A 22,328-nucleotide genomic window follows, 5' to 3' on the forward strand; every position below is an offset into this window, starting at 1 on the left:
CCACATGAGGAATCCCTGAACCACAAAAAATAATTTTATTTATCTATATATATATATATATATATATATATATATATATATATATATATATATATTTTTTTTTTTTTTTGCTTTTTTTTCCCTTCATGGTCAATGACCTTAAAGTAGCTTTCATGCTTTCCTATTATTACACTGAAATCACTTGCTACAATCAATGAGATGGAGTTTGGATGCAGGGGAATATTTTTTACAGAACAGAAGTGCAAATTAAAAAGGTGAATAAACTAGCCCACTTATCCTTTGCAAACCACTGAGCAAACTCTTAAGTACCAGTATTTGGTCTGCATCATATTCAGTTTTATTTAATATCTCAAAAGTATCTTTATGGATGTGTGGTTCAAGTAGACTGGTATAGTAGATATCCACAAGCCTTAGGTCATTTAGATACTACTTCTTTTTCTTTCGGCTGTTCCCATTTGGGGTCGCCACAGCAGATCATCTGTTTCCATTTCTTCCTGTCCTCTGCATCTTGCTCTGTCACACCAACCACTTGCATGTCCTCTCTCACCACATCCATAAACCTTATCTTAGGCCTTCCTCTTTTCCTCTTACCTTGCAGCTTCATCCTTAGCATCCTTTTCCCAATATACCCAGCATCCCTCCTCAGCACATGTCCAAACCAATGCAATCTCGCCTCTCTGGCTTTGTCTGCAAACCGTCCAACCTGGGCTGACCCTCTAAAATACTTATTCCTAATCCTGTCTACCCTCGTCACACCCAGTGCAAATCTTAACATCTTTAACTCTGCCACATCCAGCTCTGACGCCTGCCTTTTTGTCAATGCCACTGTCTCCAACCCATATAACATAGCTGATCTCACTACCCTCTTGTAGACTTTCCCTTTCACTTTTACAAATCACTCCACTAGGTCATTTAGATACTGTGTTTACATATTTTCTTCACAGTACCATGGATTATCTTGTACCAATAAGTTATTATTGTTGAATTTCTCTACTATATAGGAAATAAATATCTCATTTTGATAAACTACCCAATAAACTGAAAAAATCAGGCTAACACACCAAAAATCCAAACTAATAACCAAAGAAATGGTGTGTACACAATGCCACAACCACAAAAATAGCAAAATACTGGATAAAAACTCTTTAATAAAAAGGGTTGAGCACTTTCATTTCATTGTAGGTCAAAACTTCATCAGAACCACTCAATACAAACCATTCCCTGTTTAAATATTCACAACAAGCAATCATATTCTTAGTTACATTTAAAGGTGTACACACAACACTTGCACTTATAAATTCCCCCATTAAAATCCCCTGCTTAAATTACATTTTATTTTGTCCTTTCAAAATTATGTATTGACAACTGAAAAAATCCTTATAAGATGGTTGAATAAATACTATTTTTTAAATTTTTAATAAATAGTATTCACAACATTATAGCATTATGACTTTATAGCTTAGCAGACCTAAGCTTTAAAACAGGTATAGCTGACACATTCTCATTCAGTCCTCATTCAGTCCTCATGCTACAGTAGCATACGGTCTAAGCTACCAATAAAGCTCTCAAGTAATGTCTTCCAGTCACCTCCCCTGGGGGGTATGCTAACCTTGTCTATAATACCAAATCTAAACTTTTCAAAGCCTGCACTTTTTGCTATGTTTAAACAGAGTACTATTAATATTTTTGATACATATATATATCATGAATATGTTCATATATCTCTTTTCTTAAAATTCCTCTCTGTTTTCCCTATGTAAAAACATGTGCAGGTAGAACATATAAAGACTGTACTATATATAGCACAAAGACAATTTCCATCTTGCAAGTGGAGTAAAATTCTTTGTTTATCCCCACATTGCTTTGTAAATATATGGGTAGTAATTGCAAAAACCACTTTCTAGTCCCTTTTACATAATACAAACCCCTTCATGGAAGTGATGAGTCCGCTAAATTAATTACACCTAATTTAAATGCACAAACAGGGGCTACTTATGAAAGGGCATGTGTAATCAACATAATGTGGGTTCAGGAACAATTAAAACTATAATAGAAAAAAATGGAATATTTTGAAAATTAATCCTACTATCCTCCCAATCGTAGGTGAACAGCCATGTTTCATTTACAAAAATTCTAGAAATTTAAAAAGCACATTTGAAAACGAATCTAGGGTATCTTTTAAAAGGGATGGTAAAAAAGACAATTTAATCAGTTTTATCAGTCATGCACTGAACCTCAGTATAAAACTACTATTGCTGATGTATGCACAACAACATAAAAGAAAGAAATAACCACACAAAGACAAAGACATATTTTAAAAGTTTATCCACTCAGGAGTCATTTCTATATAGGTGTTCCTGTTACTGTTTCTGTGGGGCAGAAACACTCCGTTTTTATGACATTAGTAACAGAATATGCAGAATATGAATCCAAAATAGGATGCAAGCAAGTAGTGGTCTGGGAGAAGAGGTAAGGGACATGCTGCTGTTAAAGAACTTCATAGCTCATTCCTATGCACAAGTGCTAGCAGCAGTGCTCTATACTGTATACAGCCCTCCTTGCATAGGTCAGTGTGCAGCCTACTTCTGTCTGGTTCTGCCTAGTACAAGGTGTACACTGCTGCTATGCTCTGTACCCTCAGCAAGGGCATGTCTCTTCCCTGCACCTTATATACTATTTCAGAACAGTGCTGTCTCCGCTGCGCTGCAGTACAGCACAGAGGGTTACACTGCTAGCAACTGTGGAGAATCACCAAGTAATTATGGGCTGCTTATGTATATCATCACTTGGATGCTGTGCTACAAATGACTTCCCTTGCGACCAGTTCATCCTTCATTAATGTGGTGGGTTTCAGTACTTATGCTTCAAGAGCCCCTTCTGAGTTATACATAAAAGAGGATCATAGTTCCTATTGCATTGTGCTTTATAAATAAAGTATGCCCCGATCTGAATGCCTCCTTTCTTGTATGGTCAAATGTCTGGTTAGCCATGCTTCCTGTACTGTTCACAGCTGGAGAGATTATACCCTGGCACCCTGCTGTGTTCCCAAGCCACTGTCACTCTGTCACTACCACACCATTACATGCAGTGTGTAAAATGGTTTGCACACTCAGCCACTACTTCCTGCACCATTCATTTCACCACTTACAGTGAATCATTCATCTTTCAGTGTTACTATGCATTGCATTTATTTATTTATTTATTTATTGGTTGATTGACATTTATTTACTGGGAGAGTCCAGCTGGATACTTGTTTTCTATAGAAGCCCTGGGAGAAAAGGTTCCATATTATATGATCTAAGATGCATTCTTTCTAATGTGTCTTGATCGAACTTGAAAGCATGAAACGGCAAAATACAGAAACGGCATATAAGCAAATTCTTTCCCTGGGAAAGAAATCGCTTGGCCGCCTTCATTATTTTGCAGTTTTTGTCACTGTAGTGTGATCTCGGAGTTGGTATATTTAAGTAGGGGGGTGTGGGGAGTGAAGCCCCCCACTTTACGTAATGTTTTAAAGTTTTTTTTTTTTCTTTTTTGGAACAGCATTTTTTTTTCCTGGGAAAAAATCGCTGTTCTAAGTGTTCGGGATTGTAAGCTTTCGCTTACATGGGGTCGATAAATCAGCGTTCACTTTTTTAAGCATTCGCTGATTAAATATAGATCCGGAGAAAAGCTCCATAAATATATTAACATAAAATACATATACATAGGTGAACACTGACGTCATAGTACAATACACTATAAATATAATGATCAATGCAAATATTAATATATATATATATAATTTGTAGAATAATACACATAAGTCAAACAAGAGAAATACAATATCATGTAGCATTAAAATATGTTCACATGCTAAAAGTGAGCTTATTACTCACTCATAAAGCAAATGTCAGAGTGGAACATTCAAACAGTGGATAAAGAAGAGGTGAAAAAGGGTGGGATGAGTGAGAAATACGTATTTGTTAAACATGGTAAACATTGTAGATATGGGAGAGTGGAAAAATAAAGACTTAAGGCAAGATTAGGAGTAAGAGAAATAAAAAAACAAGAAAAAGGAAAGAGAGGGTATACATAGGTATTAGCTTAAATTTTAGCCAGGAGAGCACATGTGCAAAGCCAGGAGTCAGAGAGGAATTCTGTTAGTTAAATCTTAAATAAAATAATGTTATGTTTGCCCTGACTGGTGCAGGGATTGCATTCCAGACTTTTGCTTCACAGTGTGAGTACTGACTTTGACCAAAGGTTTTATAAAGCTTATAGATGTCAAGCAGATTTTTGTCAGAAGATCAGAGGTGACAATTTGCTGGGTAGTGGTGGAGAATTGTACTTATAACTGGGCAGGAAGTCAGATTATATATAATTTTATGTGTTAAGAGAAGTTTGGCATAATTCATCTAGTGGGATAATTCTAGCCAGTTGAGAGTTTTTAGAACAGAATAGTGACAAGTTCTGTGACTGATATTAGCAACAAATCTAGCTACCTTGTTCTAGCACTGTTCTAGATTAGATTTTAGAGTGGCCTGAAGGTTAGTCAGGATTGGAGAACCACATGATAGAAAGGGGAGTAGGTATGTAGTGGCAATAGTGACTCTGGTGAATGCAGTAAGGAATATGTTGGCTCTATATAGCATTTCTATTCTTTGCAAGTTGTTTTATATTGCTCTGTATGTGGAGGTCATATTTCAGGTTTTCTTCGATAGTAATATTATATGAGGCACTACTTCAACCAGAGTCATATTTATGGATATAATTTTAAAGTTATGTTTCTCACGGGTAGGTGATTTTGAGGACAAGAAATAGCTGAAGAAGTAGTGCAGTTAAGCTTGTGAATAGCATAGTTATTTGTGATGAGATGGAAGGGCAGTGACGTTATAAAGTTAGGCACCAAGATGTGCAGGAGTTTGATGTTATGGACAGTTTAGAGTGATAAAATTAATGAATATGTTGGATAAGAAGTGTGACTGATTGAGTTGTGAAATCCATACAATGCAGCATTGTCAGTGTGAAAAGTTTGTCAGACTCTTACCTACAGCTGCAGAATCAGGCTTTAGCGCTGAATTTGATTCTCCGGTTGAGTTCATATCAGGAATTTCTTTTGCAGGAATTCTGCATGTTTTCCCAGTATCCACATGGATTTTTGCTAGGTGCTTTACTTTTCTCCTACATCCCAAAAACTGCCATTATATGATACTTGGTGCTCTACCATATCGCCCATAGATGCATGTCAAATGCATTCTACAGTGAACTGGCATCTTGCCCTGGTTAATTCTCTGTCTTATGCCTATTGAGTGCTGAAATAGGTTCCAAGTCTTCTGTGATTCAGAATATGATAGAGTGGGTTTCTCAGAATAAATGAGAATTTCAGACTTTTGCTTCCCACTTCACATTATATCCCCTTAATCTTAACAGTCACTTTCATTACTACCTTATATATTGTATCATATTAATTTTTTTTCTGGTATCCTTGATGTTTCATTCCATCATGATATCCATATTTAGGTCTTATAATCTTTTCTTACATAACTTAGGGTGCAGATCATAATATTTTCCAGCTCATTCTGCTTTGAGCTACATCTCAAGTATAGCTTTTTTACCAGTCTTAGGACCAAAATTCAACCTGAAAACCTACAAAAAACATTATCTTCTTAATCACATAAAAAATCATAAATCATTTTAAATATTTTGATAACCTAACTTATATACAGAAATACTCTATTCCACCATTTTAGTGATGACTTCATTGCAGACCTCTTTTCACATAGCTTTATATATTTTACTATGTCGTTTTAACAATAGTATTATTATTAGATGCTAATTTTTTACTGCAGTGTGATTATAGGTTCATAGGTTCATAGATTCATACTAGGCTATCTGCCCTAGGGCATTTATAAGCCTAGCCAGAGTATGTTTGGCTTTCGCCACCCATTTTAAATTAATTTTGCTATGCCCTTTTTCGAGGTTAGTATACTGTGCCTCTGTCTAACAGTGACACTGAAGTGATACCCGGGGTAAACCTATGATCTCCCATCCACTCATCAAGATTCCTCTTGAAGAGAGTCAATGAGGGACTCTGCCTAACCTGGACTGGGATTTTATTCCATAGTGAAGGGAGCCTCTGGGTTATGAATCTGTCCCTCCAGCATGTCCTATTTATTTCAGTGCTGAGGTTCAAGTCTCGGCGTGTAGCTCGATGGGATTTGGATTTTTTGAGGTGCAGCATGTCCCTTAATTCCGGGTTGGACATGGCCTTATACGTCAGGCACAGGTCACCTCTGAGCAGGCGGTATGCCACTGAGTAGAGCTGGAGTTTCTTTAACCGGGCAGCATATGGCATCTGTTTGAGCCCTTTGATCCTCTTGGTGAGGTACTTTTGGGGTCTTTCCAGTTGCTGCAGGTGTTTGGTAAGGTACATCCCAAAAGGGGCATTGTACTCGATTATGGGCCTGATGAGAGATGAGTAAAGAGGCACGATGACCTCTCCTAATCTAGATGTGAATCCCTTCATGATTAGGTGGGCTATATAAAATGTTTTTCTAACCACTTTGGCCACGTGGTTGTCAAATGAGAGATTGCTATCAACTTGGGTCCCCAGGTCCCTAATGACTTCTTCTGTACTTAATGGATTACCACCTATGTGGTAATTTGTGGGCACTTTGTTTTTGACAAAGGGGATGACTATACACTTTTTGGAGTTAGCTTGAGGCCATGGCTCTGGCACCAGTTGTCTGTTTCTATGAGGCCCTTTTGGAGGATGCTTGTGTCGGCTGGAGAGTCGATTATGGCGCCCAGTTTGCAGTCATCTGCGAACTTGGTCAGCCACAGTCCTTCCGTGTTGGCCTGTACCTCCGAAAAATATATACCAAACAAGAGAGGTCCCAGGACTGAGCCTTGTGGGACGCCACTTGTAACTGGTTTGGAGTCTGACATGGCTCCAGCAATTCTAACCATGTGGGTTCTGTCCTTGAGCCAGTTTGCAACCCATCTAGTGACATAGGGGTTTATATTTAAGCTGGTGAGCTTATCTATAATGCCTGAGTGGGGTATTGTATCGAAGGCTTTTGCGAGGTCCAGATAGGCTGTGTGGACCGCCTTCCCTTCGTCAATGGCCTTGGTGACTGTTTCAAAGAAGTCAACCAGGTTTAAGAGGCAGGATCTGCCCTTAACAAAGCCAAACTGGGTAGGATCCAGTGTCTGTAGGTCCCCAATATCTTTATTTATGAGGTCCATGATGATCCTTTCCATAGCTTTGCAGACCAAGCTAGTCAGGCTTATGGGGCGATAGTTTCCAGGATCCATTGAGGCACCACCTTTGTGGAGAGGGACCACTGTTGCTGTCGCCACTCTTTGGGTACATATCCTGTGGTAAGGCTGAGATTGAACAGTAGTTTTATGTTTGGGTTTAGCCCTTCTTGGAGTTGATGTAGGGCGCAGCCTGAGACACCGGCTGGTTCCATTGATGCTGTGTTTTTTTGCTTTGGAGAGGGCGGCTCTCACCTGAGCATCTGAGATGTCGGGGGCAGCACTCTGCTGGGATAGATATTTGCCCTTTTGGTGGGGAGGGAGAAGTTTGCTGAACCTGTCAGCTAGGATGTTGGCAATGTCTGTGGGATCAGTGTATTTTTGTCATTTTGGACTAATTCTGAGCATATCTGGGAATTCCCACCCAGGTTCCTAACATAACTAAAGAAAGCCTTGTGATTATCTTTAGTGTCCTGTGCAATTTTTCTCTCGAAGCTGGCCTTTGACGATTTTATGAGTGCCCTTAGTTTTTGCTAATACTGATCAGAGATGCCTTCCCTTTTTGGGATTTTGCTCTATCATGTAGTAGCTTCCTCCTTCTATTGTATAGTTTGTTTATGGTTGGGGTCCACCAGACAGGTCGTCTGCCTTTGGAGGATTGGGTCTTGGTTTTATTTGGGATTGCATGATCCATGCATTCCTGAAGGTGTTCATAGAATGCATTTATAAAGGATTCTGCGGTCTGGGCCGTATTTTCCACAGGCCCGGGGCTTTGAAGGATTCCACCTTGGTTTTGAGGAGTGTGAAATTTGCTTTAGAGAAGTTTTTCACTGTGGTTTTCTGGGCAGGGGGTGGGGTCGGGATGTGAATATCCAGTGAGATCAGTTTATGGTCTGATCTTACCAGTGAGGGATACACTTCTGGTCTGGAGCATAGAGTCCCCATGTTGGTGATGATCAGGTCCAGTATGTTTTCCTCTCTTGTGGGAGTGGTAACAAGTTGTTCCATAGCATTTGAGTTTATGAATTCTAGGAACCTTTGGGCAAGGGTGTTGGAGCTAGAGTAATGCTCCCAATCTATGTTTGGGTAGTTGAAGTCGCCCAATATAATGGTGTTCGGAGAGACCTTCATATTTTCCAGTGTTCTCAGGAAGGCTGAGTGGGGTTCCTGGGTTTGGGAGGGTGGTCTGTAGCAGGCTATAAACTGGAAGGCAGTTTTACCCACTGTTAGTTGCACATGGATAGTCTCTGATGCTTCGTGCTTTGCCACCAACCTGGAGGTGTGGGTATCTTTGATGAATATCGATACTCCCCCTCCTTTTGTGGTTCAGTCCAAGTTTTGGGGCCGAAAAGCATGGTATGAGGTATAACCTGGTAGTGCTGGGGTGCTCTCGGGAGTCCTGAACCAGGTTTCTGTTACTGCACAGATATCGATGTTCTCCATGCTAAGGAGAGTTTCGAGTGCGTGCATCTTGAGGTTTAGACTTCTAGCGTTGAGTAGCATTACTCTTAGTTTCTTATCCCTTGTGATACCTATGGAGGTGGGTTTGTCTTTTGAGCCTTGCCTAAAAAAGGCACTATGGGGTAGCAAGAGCCTTTGCCTATATCGGAAAGACCAGGTGTGAAAGGTGCAAGCCGTCCCTAGCAAAGCATCGTGGCTTGTCGTGCATATCATCCCAAGCTGACAGGCATTGGATCCCCTTTGAATGACACCAATACTTAAGCCAATTGTTGAAGCTGATCATCTTGTCTTCATATTGTGGCATCATTCTTGGTGAGGGTAAGATGCTACTCAAGGTCAGGGTCATACCAGCCTGGGCTACATGCTCAGAGAGCTCCTCTATGTCTCTTTTCATGTAGTCCAGGGAGGTATGTCTCAGGTCATTCACACCAGCATGGACAATGACTGAGTCATATTTGTACTTGCCTTGGAGTGACCTGAGTGCTTGTGTTATGTGGCGGATCCTAGCGCCAGACAGGCTGCTCACCGTGACCTTCTCCTTGTTCAGCCTGGTGAGCGGGCGTCAGTGTGCCTGACGATAGAGTCACCTATTACAAGTGTATCAGGTGTGTTGTTTAGCCTTAAGGGCTGTGACTGTTCGGCACACTGGCTTTGTGAGATATGTGTTGCACGTGTTTTGTTTTGGGGTAGCGGTTGCTTGGGTGTCTGCTTTGGAGGTCTCTGCTGCTTAGGCAGATCTTTATTTAGAGCCTCCGAGTATGTTTTTGTGTGATTATGTGTTTGGTTTGCTGTCGTGGTAGGTCTATGTGAGACTGGAATTGTAGTGAGTGTGGTTTCCTTCTCCTCCTGACTGGTTATGCCAAAAATCTTACTTTTACTCACCGCTTGTATTTATTCAGAGCAAGTATTTCAAAAAAGTTCATTATTATAAAAAGCTCTAAACATAAAGCATCTATCCCTTTATGTGAAAGACAAGAGTGACAATGTCTTACATCACTGGACATAACATTTCAAACATTTTTTTAAACTGGAAACCTGTGTAGCTAAAGATGCAATCATTACACTCTATGTCTCTCTGTCTCTGTCTCTCTCTCTCTCTCTGTACTTTTCAAATTCTTAGTTCATGGAGGTATGTTATTTAACAGATTTTCATTTTTGTTGTTCATTTTTGCCTTTGTGACTGCTGACCACCAGTCCTTTTTCAGATCCCTAGTTTCCACTGCAAATTTATTCAGTGCCTTGTGTATCTGTATGTGAACTAATGTTAAATGTAAAAAGTAGATTAGAGGGTGAAGGTCGGGGGCACTTGTACAGAGAATACTACAGAAAACAGAAAGATTCCATTAGCAAAGTGGATATCTGGTTGACATAAGCAGCAGATAAGACGATGAATACACATGGAAATAAATCAGAGAATGATATTAGCAAGGCTGCAACTAAAAGGGGACCATGCAGGCAGGGCATCAAGCATAAACAAGTTGATGCTTTACATATAGTTAAAGTAAGTGAATGGATACAATCAACATTGTGTACTTTATATCACAAATGAGGAAGAACACCTTCAAAGTGACTAAAGGGACATCATAAGCTTCATCAAAAAATAAATCATTTAGATATGTTGCTTTCAAGAAACTAAAGGAGAAATTAGAAATATGCATGACAGGACTGAGGCTAGCATAAACTGTTTGAAAATAGAAATGACATAACTCTGAATGAATTACTTATCACAATACACAAAGTAAGTTTCTAACAACAACAGACTGAAGTTAACACCAAACAAGAGAAAAATATATGGTTTATTGTTGATTCTACAATCAAGAACACATTGTTATAGCTGTTTAGGACAAAACATCACTAGGATAGTAAGATGCCAACCAGATGCAAAAATGAAAGCTGTATTTAGTGACATACATAAACTTGTAAAGCAAAATAAATTTGGTTATATACTTATCTATGCACACATCACCATGGCAGCAATTGTTATACTAGAGGGTGTCATTATACATCCAGGTTATGGGACACAGACATCATTTCTGTTACAGATGGATTAAACATGACTTGTTTTCAACACAAAATGTATGCAACCTTAAATATTTACCTGATCATCGAAAAAGTGATATTTTAAAATTGTGAATGATTTTCTGATGATCAGTAAGTTTGTTCAATTCAGGAAAGTTCAGGGAAATACTAATGTGTTAAAGACAGGCTGCAGTTATTAATTTAAAAGGCATTAAAGATTACAGAATGCTACACCTACAACCTAACATAAGGGTAACCACATTAAATCTCTTGACAGTGGAATATGTAGCATAAGCAACAGAGAGTCCCTTCTAACGCTGGGGCTGAAAATTAGATTGACATCACTATCACCACAGAAAATTGGCATAGGGAGTCTGATCAATCCACATCTATTTCAAGTTATTAATTGTTTTGAGTGCTGAAGAAAAAGAAGTAGCACATGAAAAGAAAATAATTTACCATTTTAGAATATCATTGCTTTGATAATCAAATAAACGTCACTAGTTGTGTGTGTTCTATTGAAACTAAGTCATGGAGTATTAGGAATAAATGAATTATACAGACCACTGAAATCCAAACAAAACTTTGTTTGAAAAGTAACTGCCCTTAATGCACTCCATAAATGCAAATAACAGAATCACAGTGGGTGACTTTAACCTCCCAAACTTTAGACAGGAAAAAGAGTTATGACTCTAGTAACACTGGATCTTCTCTTAGCAGATTTCTAGTAGAAGGAAGTTTCCAAAAGGTAAAAAAAATACTAATAATATGAAAGATTACTTTAGACATTGTGTGTGTGTGTGTGTGTGTGTGTGTGTGTGTGTGTGTGTGTGTGTGTGTGTGTGTGTGTGTGTGTGTGTGTGTGTGTGTGTGTGTGTGTGTGTGTGTTCTCACATATTTTGGTTCAAAACTGTGATGTTCTTCCATTTTTAATTGGCAGTAACCACTTAGTTGCTGTTATGAATATACATATTAAAATACAGAGGAAGTAAAAGTTAATACCAAGGCTAATTACAATTTTATCAGGGATTATAGGAAGGAACAGGCTTGTCTTGAGACTGCATACTAAAATAAACTTTTTTACATGAAAGAAAAAAAAGAGGCTCACAAATGCATGTTAAGAGAAATGCAAATTCTGCTTTCACTATTGGAAAACAAACGCAAAAAGATTAATATACATTAGAAACAATGAAAGTAAAATTAGGAAAAGCACAGGTCTGTCAAGCCCAGAATAAACTATCTGGTTAAAAATATCAATCCAGTGTCATAGGGAAAAACAGGTTTGTCAAGCCTCAAATAAATTATCAGGACAAAAGTATCAATGTGGAAGCACGGAATGACTCCAAGTAGTATAAAGTTATGCTTGTAAGAAATATTAATGACAACATGAGAGCATTTTTAACAAGTTAATGAAAGACAAAAAATATATACATTGGTAAACATAAGGTATAAGGGCATTACATATACAGATGGGTTCCAGTTTGCAGTTTCATTTACTGATTTTTTTTAGGAGACACATAATATAGGAGGAGCTCATCTAGTATAACAAACAAAGAAAACAACACAAATTCAAACACTTGCTTCCCTGTGGAGGACATTACAAACCTTCATAAAAAAATAGATTTTGTTAAAACTTCAAGAAGCAGCTATATTGCAAATAAGGATCTATAAACACTGAGGGAGCATATTACCTTGTCTAAGGACACCACTGAGAATATTGCTCATAGATTTGGAGACCTCAACTTTTCTGTAGGTATGGTCAAAACACAGTCAAAGCAGAGATTACTACATTTATAAAAAAGAGACACTATTCTCAAAGAAAGAAGCCAAACCAGATGTAACAAAATGTCCTGCAAGAGGAATTGTAAACTATTACTGAGCTAAGCCTTGTGCAATGCTTGGAGGGAGCTGTTTTAGAAAGGGGAAGGATTTTTATACCAAGAAGGTCACTTCTCCAGCCTGTATCTATAATAACAAGATGCCCGAAGAGCCTACTAGAAATACCTGATATCTGCTAAGCTGGTGCTCTACTATGAAGGCGATTTGGATACCAAGAATTCACTTCTCCTACCTGTGTATTTGTGACCAACCATGGAGTCTCCCCATTCCATTTAGTTTTAAGCGGTAAAGATCTGCATAAATTAGCTTATTGAGAATAGTACGAGAACAAACAGAAGAAACACTATTTTTATAGCTCATTTTCTCTGTGAGATACTTAGTGAAAAGTTAACATGTTTGACTTAATTTTTGACTCAGTGCAGTGAGTAATCATTTCTTAAATATTACTAAAAAGCATTCTGAAGGTTAGAAGAAATATGAACATGTGGGTATTAAAAACATATCCCACTAAAATGTACATTGATTGCCACTTTGCTTTGAAGGAGACTGTATGAATTATTTCTAGGTGCTTGTTTGACATCAGACATCTTAATTCACAAACATCATAATTAAACATCTGAGTCTTCCTACAATAGCAATACTTTGCATTCTTTGCATCTTCTCAGTTTGGCTACTGGAGTCTTTATCTAGGGTCCTCACTGCCAAACCTCGGGTGGCGACAACTGGTATATTCATCCTGTTGCCACAGTACTTACAGAGGCTTCATTTCAAACATATTACTGTGATGCGTTGTAACTTGCACTGGCTGTCTACTCTTTGGAAGAGTATCTACACATTGTTATGGTCAATATTTTCTGCCTTTCCCCAAGTTGGGCCCAGGCAGACTACATAATTTATTCTGGCTAAAGCCAAACTACCCTTATCTCCAAGTCTGCTCAATTGATGAGGTATTTTTACAGAAACCTAGAGTAAGACTTGATTCAGCTAATGTAGTATGGTGACATTTTGCTTTAGCTTGCTCTAATTTATGTAATTTTGTGCTTCATCAGGTTTAATAGTGATGTGTAATGGAAACATTTAAATTTAAATGTAAAATCTGTTTGTTAAACCAGATCTTAATTGTTTCTGATTACTTATTACTGCAGTGGCTAATATTGTTCCAACATTTCAGTTTACTTATTTATTTATTTGTTTGTTTGTTTGTGATGCTCTTTTCTGTATTGCTTTCATGTTTTTACCTTTGCTTTTACTCTGTAAGCAGGTTAGTTTTGAAAGGTATGTTGCATATTAAATTGCATTTGTTACACTCTTCCCCCATTTAATTTATTTATTTTGCTTGTGTTGGTATTTTCATTACCCACTTCACTGCCTCTCATCTGGCTTGGCATCATGTTGACTTTGATTTATCTGAAATAGTTACCTATTGACCTTTCAGTACAGCACCTTGTATAGTCATGCCTAATTTTGGGTGTATATTATAAACACGAAAGCTCAAAATAGTGAATACATCTACATCGACACAAAGGTCGATGTACAAAAAGAGTGAAATACGCAATTGCTGAAAATGAAAACGCCGAACGTATTTGCTTGGGTGATCGTGGGGAAATATATCCTCTTGCCGACTGTAGTGCGGTCTCGGAATTGGTATATTTAAGTGGGGGGGTGTGGGGGTCGCACCCCCCCACTTGGAGGGATGCAGGGGTGCTTGGCCCCCTGCAAAAGTGTGTTAATTTCATGTTATTTAGTTAGTTTGAGCTTACCTACATGGCGTTGTTGGTTGACAAAATACGTTCGGCATTTTCATTTTCGCTAAATATGTATTTCACTCTTTTTGTACATTGACCTTTATGTGTCGATGTAGATGTATTTGTTGTTTGCAGCTTTCGTGTTTATAATATAGACCCCTAATTTTGTGTATGCACAAAAATGCAAGCTCACACGCACACAAAAATAGCTGTGGTGGCATAGAGCAATAGTCCTGACTGCAGCCCAGGGAACATGAATATGTTTAATGGCTTGGATCCCTGATGACACGGACAAGGAAGATGGGCATGCCTGTCCTGAAGAGGAAATGGAGCCAGTCATGAGTTGAAGAAACCATTCAGAGTAAGAGGGCAGGCCTGTGACATGAGGTTGGGTGTGTGCTGCACCAAGCAGCCAATCGGCAATAGCCTTTATTCAGCCAGTACATGGGAGCATTCACATATGTAGGTAAAGGTGTTATTGCCCCTGCAGTGATGTGGGTTGCATGTCTCTCCCACCCAGAGGAAAAGTTTTGCTAATACACAAATGTCATAATTTCCAAGATGGCCATGATAATATAAGCAACCATCATGGCTGTCTCAATGATGCCCAGCCCTACCCCAAAGAATATCGTCCTAATGGATCTGGAGGTTTCTCTCACCGCTAGAGAATGAATGGACACAAGTCTGACTGTCAGGCATGGGAGCAAAATGCATGCTAAAAATACATTCACACATACTCATATCACCTTTTTTCTACCTTGCCACTCCTCAGTTGTTTAGGGTTCATGTTTCTGCTTCATAGTTCAGATATACAAGATTCAGATCTAACTTTTGATTACAGTACATGCAGAGTCAGCATGTACTGTACATTTTCTGTAGCCTGGGTCCTGGATAAAAAGGGTCTGAAACATACCAGAACCAGTCATAATATCCAGAAACATGCAACCAAGTCCCATTCCTTCTCTTAGTATTATAACCTTTCAGCTCACTTTGTCAGTCCCACAAACCTCAAAAGCCTCCACTTTATTCATGTTAAGACATAGAGACACCTATCAAGTTTGATGACTTCAGGTTCTGGATCTTCTAAACCTTCCTGGATGTCCTCTGCATATCTGAATTCTTCTGTCTTTCTCTCTCTCTCTCTCTCTCTCTACATCCCTTCAGGACAAAAGGGTTTCAAAACTAAACAGGTATTAGCAGAATGAATGTTGTATATTAGGTCCCTTTAAGTATAGGTTATATGCAAAAGCATGTAATTGGTTTATGTGAAAATGGTAACAATTATTAAAGTATTTTTAAATTATTTGTATAGAAATAATTTAATTAATGAATTTTTGCTTAGTATTTGTAACAGGGTAGGTATTTTTAAGTAGATATGAATATTTATTAGTTTATTGTATATATAATAATATTTATAATTTTTTTTATTAATGCTTGTATGGTTAGAATTGGTTAACTGAAGTTAATTTACTAATTAAGTATGGTATATATAAGAGACTGAAGGGAAGGTAGATTGTTCTGAAGAGGTTGCTACTAAAGTGAATGAAAGCATTAATCTATTGTGATTTGATTAAACTATTTTTTATTTAGTGGCAACTGTGTTTTCCTACAATATTCCAACAGCATTTTCTATTTTATTTTGCTTCAGTTTACACTGTTAATTTGTTTTGCTGCTTATTAATTTTCCTGAATAGGCTATTCTACTTCTGTTAAGGCATTTAAGGAATGAAAAAAATCACCTCTCATAATCATCTCCAGCATTCCTGCTATCCATACTTTTGTTGTTATACCTCGCAGTCTAGAGACTGATCCCATATGCTAAGAGGCCTACATGTCCACCTTATTCTCCCTTCACCTCTGCAGTATAACAAAATATAACATCATATCCATAGCGGTGCTTCTCATGGCAGATATATCCCACTCCTATGGCTTTTCAAATTATGAATCTTAGGAAAATATTATTGTGTATGTGTTTAGGTTTTAAATCTTCCCAAGCATAACATGGATTCCTAAATTGTGAGTACAAGAGAAACACCTGTACAAATCATGTAGCTGGCAAAACAATCTAAATGTTCCAAAACAACTTTATTACTTCTAGACCTACTCTCTTCTGTTACTGTCTTGTCTGTCAAATTACAGCTAAACTCTTCACATCAGAAAAGTCGCTGACCCTGAAAACTCTCTTGTGATTATTGCCATTTACAAAGCTAATGGCCTTAAGCCAAACTTCAGCTTAATCACTGACTGTTTGTCATGTTATGCCCTCGTATCCCTATTTCTGTTAAGTTAAAGTGCTTCCATTCCTCTACCTCTTTCTGTCTTGGATCTTGAAAATGTATCCCTATCTGCCTACAGTTTAAATGATTTTTTTTTTTACCAGTTGTGTATTTATTGTTCCTGCAAGTACTAATTTAACTTAGGTTTCAACAATTATTCTACCCACTAAATCCAGAAGATGTCAAAAACAAATAGCATCCATAAAGTCCTTAAGAAACTCAACTGATCTCTGAACTGCAAGATCCACTATCTCCATGGAATGTACATTCAGATTCCTTGTACTTTTTTCCAGTGGAAAATGCAATGAATTCTCGATATACTGGCAAATGTTATGCAACAGTAGCATTCCTCTTAGGTTATAACAAGTTAGTCTCAGTGTCTACAGCAAATATCTGATTATGACAATCTGCTCAATTATCTTCACAGGTAGTATCTCCTCCACAGCCATGATATTCCATCTACTGCCCTTATCCATTTCTCTGTCTTTATAAACAATTGGCTAGTTTCCTTTTGTTTTACTAATACTACCTCTGAACAAATGGTACTATACACTTTCATATGTACATCATGTAACACACTTATCAGACTGATGTTTGTTATCCATTACCTAAGTTAATGGAAATGCAGTAAACTTAAACATTAACAAACAAACCTCAATAACATTTCTCCCCAAAGAGAAAGTGACAGTGGTCCCCCATCTGTTCACTGGGATGTTAATTCTATCACCAACAGACCCAGCTATGGATTCATCTGTGCTGTATTTGATTAGTGCAGTCTTCAAGCAGTACAGTAACTTCGTCTCCACTAGACTCCATCTCAAAATCACACTGCCCTGTGGTAACAGAAATTTCACATTTCTGGAGAGTACCCATGAAGGAGAGGAGGGAGAAGAATCTACCAGAGATATAGATTAATTCTCTCAGGGACTAAACAAGCCATACAGCCTAATTCATTGACACTGATGTATATATGACATATTACTCAAAGCTATTGCACTTACCAAACCTTTTCTTGTCTCTTTTCTTTCATCATTTTACCTTCAGCTGTCCTAAGTCAGCTCACCTCACCTCATTCTTTTCTATCCCTCCCTTCCAAATACAAGCAATACACACTCATTCAAGTTTTATAATCAACACCTTTTCCAAAGCCTTCGGCTCCTCCTCGCACCTTAATCATCAAATTACTGTCTTAGATAACAGCAGCCTCTGCTTTGTCTTAAATCCAAACCATCTTTCTGCTACTGACTCTGATGTTCTTCTTGTCATTCTCTGTATTAGAAATGTTTACATCTTGTTTAATTAATCTACTTTCCTGAGGACTTCCTTCTTGTGAGCCAAGTGAGCTCTACAATGCAGCTGTCCCTCCTTGTTTAACTTCCAGAAAATCCAGTACAACATGCTATGACCTCCCATTTAATTTGTTTCCAGACCAATACAGTTTCTCTGATTATTTTAGGCCCTCTCTTCCATTAATGTATATCCTCATCCTCTTCCATTAATGTATATCCTCATCCTTTTTCAGTCCATCTGGCCTTCTGTACTCTGCAATATCTTTTCTACAGCAATGTGAACCTTTATGTCATATTATATTCAGGCATACTTTAAAATATTTAAACATATGGTCAACAATGCTTAATTTATATTTCTGCATTTTAATTTTTTGATTTTATTGTATATTTATATAAAATCAAAAAATAAAAATGCAGAAATATAAATTAAGCATTGTTGACCATATGTTTAAATATTTTAAAGTATGCCTGAATATAATATGACATAAAGGTTCACATTGCTGTAGAAAAGATGTTGCAGAGTACAGAAGGCCAGATGGACTGAAATAGGATGAGGATATACATTAATGGAAGAGGATGAGGATATACATTAATGGAAGAGAGGGCCTAAAATAATCAGAGAAACTGTATTGGTCTGGAAACAAATTAAATGGGAGGTCATAGCATGTTGTACTGGATTTTTCTGGAAGTTAAACAAGGAGGGACATTGTATATTTATATAATAATACTGCGGTGGTGGTGCTGCGGTAGCATTGTCGCCTCACAGTAAGACCTTGTCCCGTTCGATTCTCAGCTAGTCTTCTGTGTGGAGGCATACGTGAATGGGCCATGCCTTCGTTGAAGGTTGTGTGTCAGAGCTGCTAACCCAGTACGTAAAAATCCCACTACCAAACATTAGCGGAACGGAGTTCCGCTGTGGTGACCCCTAACCGGGAAAAGCCGAAAGACACAAACAAATTGTATATTTATATAACTAAAAGTAATGCAGTTCTTTTTTCACCCCAGGTAAAGGTCACCATTTGAAATAAATGTTAGTTAAGTATGTACTTTCCCATTTCCTTCTGTCAATAAGTTATTAACCAAGTTACAAACAGTATTAAAAAATGTGCTTATCATGATTTTTAAGACCACAACTGACCAAAATGAAGATATACTGATAAGAAATTATATGAGCATTTCAGCTTAATGTGTATCCCAGTAACAAGCATCAAGTCAAAATAGAAGTCTGGTAGATTTATTATCAAGTTTAAGTTATGTGGCAATGACTGCTGGGGTCTTAGAAAAGCTCACTGTAGATTGACATGAAAAACATGATTCAATGTTTCAAGCCAAAAAACAAATTAGTATATCTGTACAAAATTGTCTTTCTTTAAGACAGAAAGCAGATTAAACACAGCACAAAAATGATGTCCAAACCCCTACCATATTTGACTAATATGGCAGACAAGGTACTTCCCTGCAGAATAGCTGCTCTTTTTCAGTACTTAGCTGAGAATGTATTTTCAGGAACAGAAAAGTATTTTTCACATAGGAAATACATACACCTTTATATTGAGGCAGTACCATTGTCACAAATTCAACTGAGGCATCTTTCAAAGTAAAGCTGTTAACATATGATTTCTAAGGTTCACCTCATGCCTTCCATAAAAATTGTGCAACTCTCATCTGCTTTGCTCATGTAATAAGCGTAATGAATAGTGTCTGTTAAGTGTCACTGAAAGTAGAGAGCAAATTCAATAATCTCTCATTTAATTTATTATATTTTCACCATTTAGCCTCCTGCAGGCTCCCTAATGTCTATTCAGATTTATATTAAATTAAGCTCTGATGCTAATGAAGGCAATAAATGTGACTGTCAGTAGATTTTTCTTTCATTAAGCACGTTATCCTCTTACTGAGCTGTAAATGAGTAAACATTTGTTTTGTTAAACCATGCAAACAGACAGGGTGAAAATCATTTTTAATTGCAACCCTTGAGCCATTTACTAAGTTTTTTACCTTTCATTTTTTTGAATGGATCTATAAAAGGCTCTCCGGTTGAAATATAAACGTCAGCATCGTGAGGTATGTCTTTAGGTTCTAATGCTTCAGTGCCATTTACTAGAAACACTCGCCGCGCTGCTGTGTTTAGCTTCAGTTTTTCTGTGCATTCTTCCAGCAGCTATTAAAGGAGAAAGGTAAGAAAATATAACTATCACATTACTATTTAACACACATGAATTTAAAAACATTTCACAGGTTAAGCAAGGTTTTGCATGCCACCACTAGTCGCCTTGCATTTTCACTTTGCTTTAATAATGTTTGATATGATAAATGATAAGCTTTCATTTCCAAAAAGTAGTTTGTTATGTTCAGGATGTGCATGCTATAAAACAAGCTGCCAGAAAGTAATGTTTTGTTTCAGTAAAATCACATCAAAAAGCACAGAAAGAAAAATATCTCCTTCTCACAGAGAACTGCAAGTTCATAGTTAACCCCTTTAATTTGCGGAATTAATGTTTTTACTTTAAGATAAAATGCAACAAAATGAAACAGTAATATCATTTTTGATAAAATTATATTTTTTACTTGTAAAACAGATTTTTTTCTATTTATGCTGGCAAATATTTTATTGGTATTAATATAATTTTTCTGCATATTATAAATTATTGCAGAAAAATTAATAATCAGTTCAAAGCCTGTAGGTGTATATTTTCTCTAAGCAAACTAATTATCCTGAACAGTAAGTCTGACCTGAACACAATCTCAGGCAAGCAATTACCATGTCAAGATTTGGGGCAACCACCTTAGCAGACACATCGCTTGACCCATTCTTATAAGCCCTTACTCGGATAGTCCAGGGCTGTTGCTGAAGAGCTGAGGGTGAATCAAATCTTTTTTGAGACAGTACAGATTTTGAGGTTGCAAACAGCTGCTGATATCTATCAAAAGAAGAACAAGTGTAAAAGTGATAGACAATGAATATAGCCTTATCCAGTGTTTCTACAGAGACTTTCCTCCTTTAATGAATCATCATGACCTTATTATTAAGAATCAACTTATGCAACAAATCTGGTATTTGAAACACTATTTTAAATTGATCATTGCTTTGGAGTTTGGTGTGTGTGTGTGTGTGTGTGTGTGTGTGTGTGTGTGTGTGTGTGTGTGTGTGTGTGTGTGTGTGTGTGTGTGTGTGTGCGCGCGTGTGTGTGTGTGTGTGTGTGTGTGTGTGTGTGTGTGTGTGTGTGTGTGTGTGTGTGTGTGTGTCAGAATTTAATACAGAACCATCCATAGGTCAGTCAATACTATATTGTAGAGCTGACCTTCTGAACAATGAAAATATAAGAACGTTGTCATGCGATTTGCAAAGCAAGTCTAGATGTTTTTCCATCACATGACTGTGTTGTACAATACCTGAATAATGAGCTAATTTCTAGTGGGCTAAGAAAAAACACAGAAAAAAATTATGTGTTATGCTTTTACCTGACTACATTTTACGTATGTGCCTAAAACACTTAATAACATATATCATATTTCCCAACATGCTCTGGCCGTAGAAATTCTGGAAGTTACCGTAGGTGCCACAATATATTGAAAAAAACAGAACCATTATAACTGTGGAATACAACTGCCATTACAAAATATTATAGGCTATGTCTGCAAATGGCCCCTGCTTGGAAGTTTATTCTCATTTTGTGACATAGAAGTGAACTATTATGGTGTAAGCTGCAAAAGCATTAGGTATATCATTCTCCCGATAAAGTATAATCTACACCCAGCACCTATAAGTAAAAAAATCTGCAGAGAAACATGGGAGAGAAATTACTACATGTACAAATAAATATAATACTTAGGAGATGCAAATTTCTCAAAGAGTTACAAATCTGGGTCACCCAAGAAAACCACAAGGAAAATCCAGTGGGAAGGAATGTGCAGCCATGTTTCTAGTCTCGGAAAAGTATGAGTATTGGACAGGGATTTTGCAGTGAGTATTGTGCAGCCAGGGCAGTGTTAGTACAACTATATGGTGTGGTACAAATGTGGATGACAGAGGAAAACATGGACAGGCCCTGAATGCAGGTAGAAAAATAAGTGCATCCTCCCTCTTGTAGTAATAAGTATTTGCCAGCTACATAACCTCTGTTAACACCTGTAAATAAACAAATAAATAATTAAAAGTATTTCCCTTCCTTGATTGATTAGAGTCTGAATTTAGGATTATAAAGAATTCATGTCATTGTCACAATCAATCTGTTAAGAACCAAGAAAGCAAGGTAAAGTCTAAGATATGGCCAGTGAGAGGGACTGGACGGAGAAAAAGAAGCGCACAGAACTCAGCAGTTATAAATACCACATTAAGAAAACAACAGAAAAACACGGGTTTAAGATGCAGGGTTAACTTCATGTAGAAAACAATAAATATGCCATAAATATGAGCCAAAATGAGTGATTTTCAGTTATATCTGACAGGAAGCATT

The 22,328-nt window shown here is 37.5% G+C and overlaps 1 protein-coding gene across 1 annotated transcript in view; it reads right to left on the reverse strand.

Annotated features, from left to right (window-relative positions):
• The window catches only part of LOC122791429 (doublecortin domain-containing protein 1-like), a 798,716-nt gene that overhangs the window by 223,946 nt on the left and 552,442 nt on the right, over nucleotides 1–22,328 (reverse strand). Inside the window, exons 5-6 of the mRNA XM_044059171.1 lie at nucleotides 20,633–20,792; nucleotides 19,870–20,032 (exon numbers count right to left, since the gene is read on the reverse strand). Coding sequence (XP_043915106.1) covers nucleotides 19,870–20,032; nucleotides 20,633–20,792 — 323 coding nt within the window. The remainder of the gene's footprint in view (nucleotides 1–19,869; nucleotides 20,033–20,632; nucleotides 20,793–22,328) is intronic.

The sequence above is a fragment of the Protopterus annectens genome, chromosome 17.part0, assembly GCF_019279795.1.
Source record: "Protopterus annectens isolate FY-2018-M chromosome 17.part0, PAN1.0, whole genome shotgun sequence".
In the NCBI taxonomy this organism is placed as follows: Eukaryota; Metazoa; Chordata; order Ceratodontiformes; family Protopteridae; genus Protopterus; species Protopterus annectens.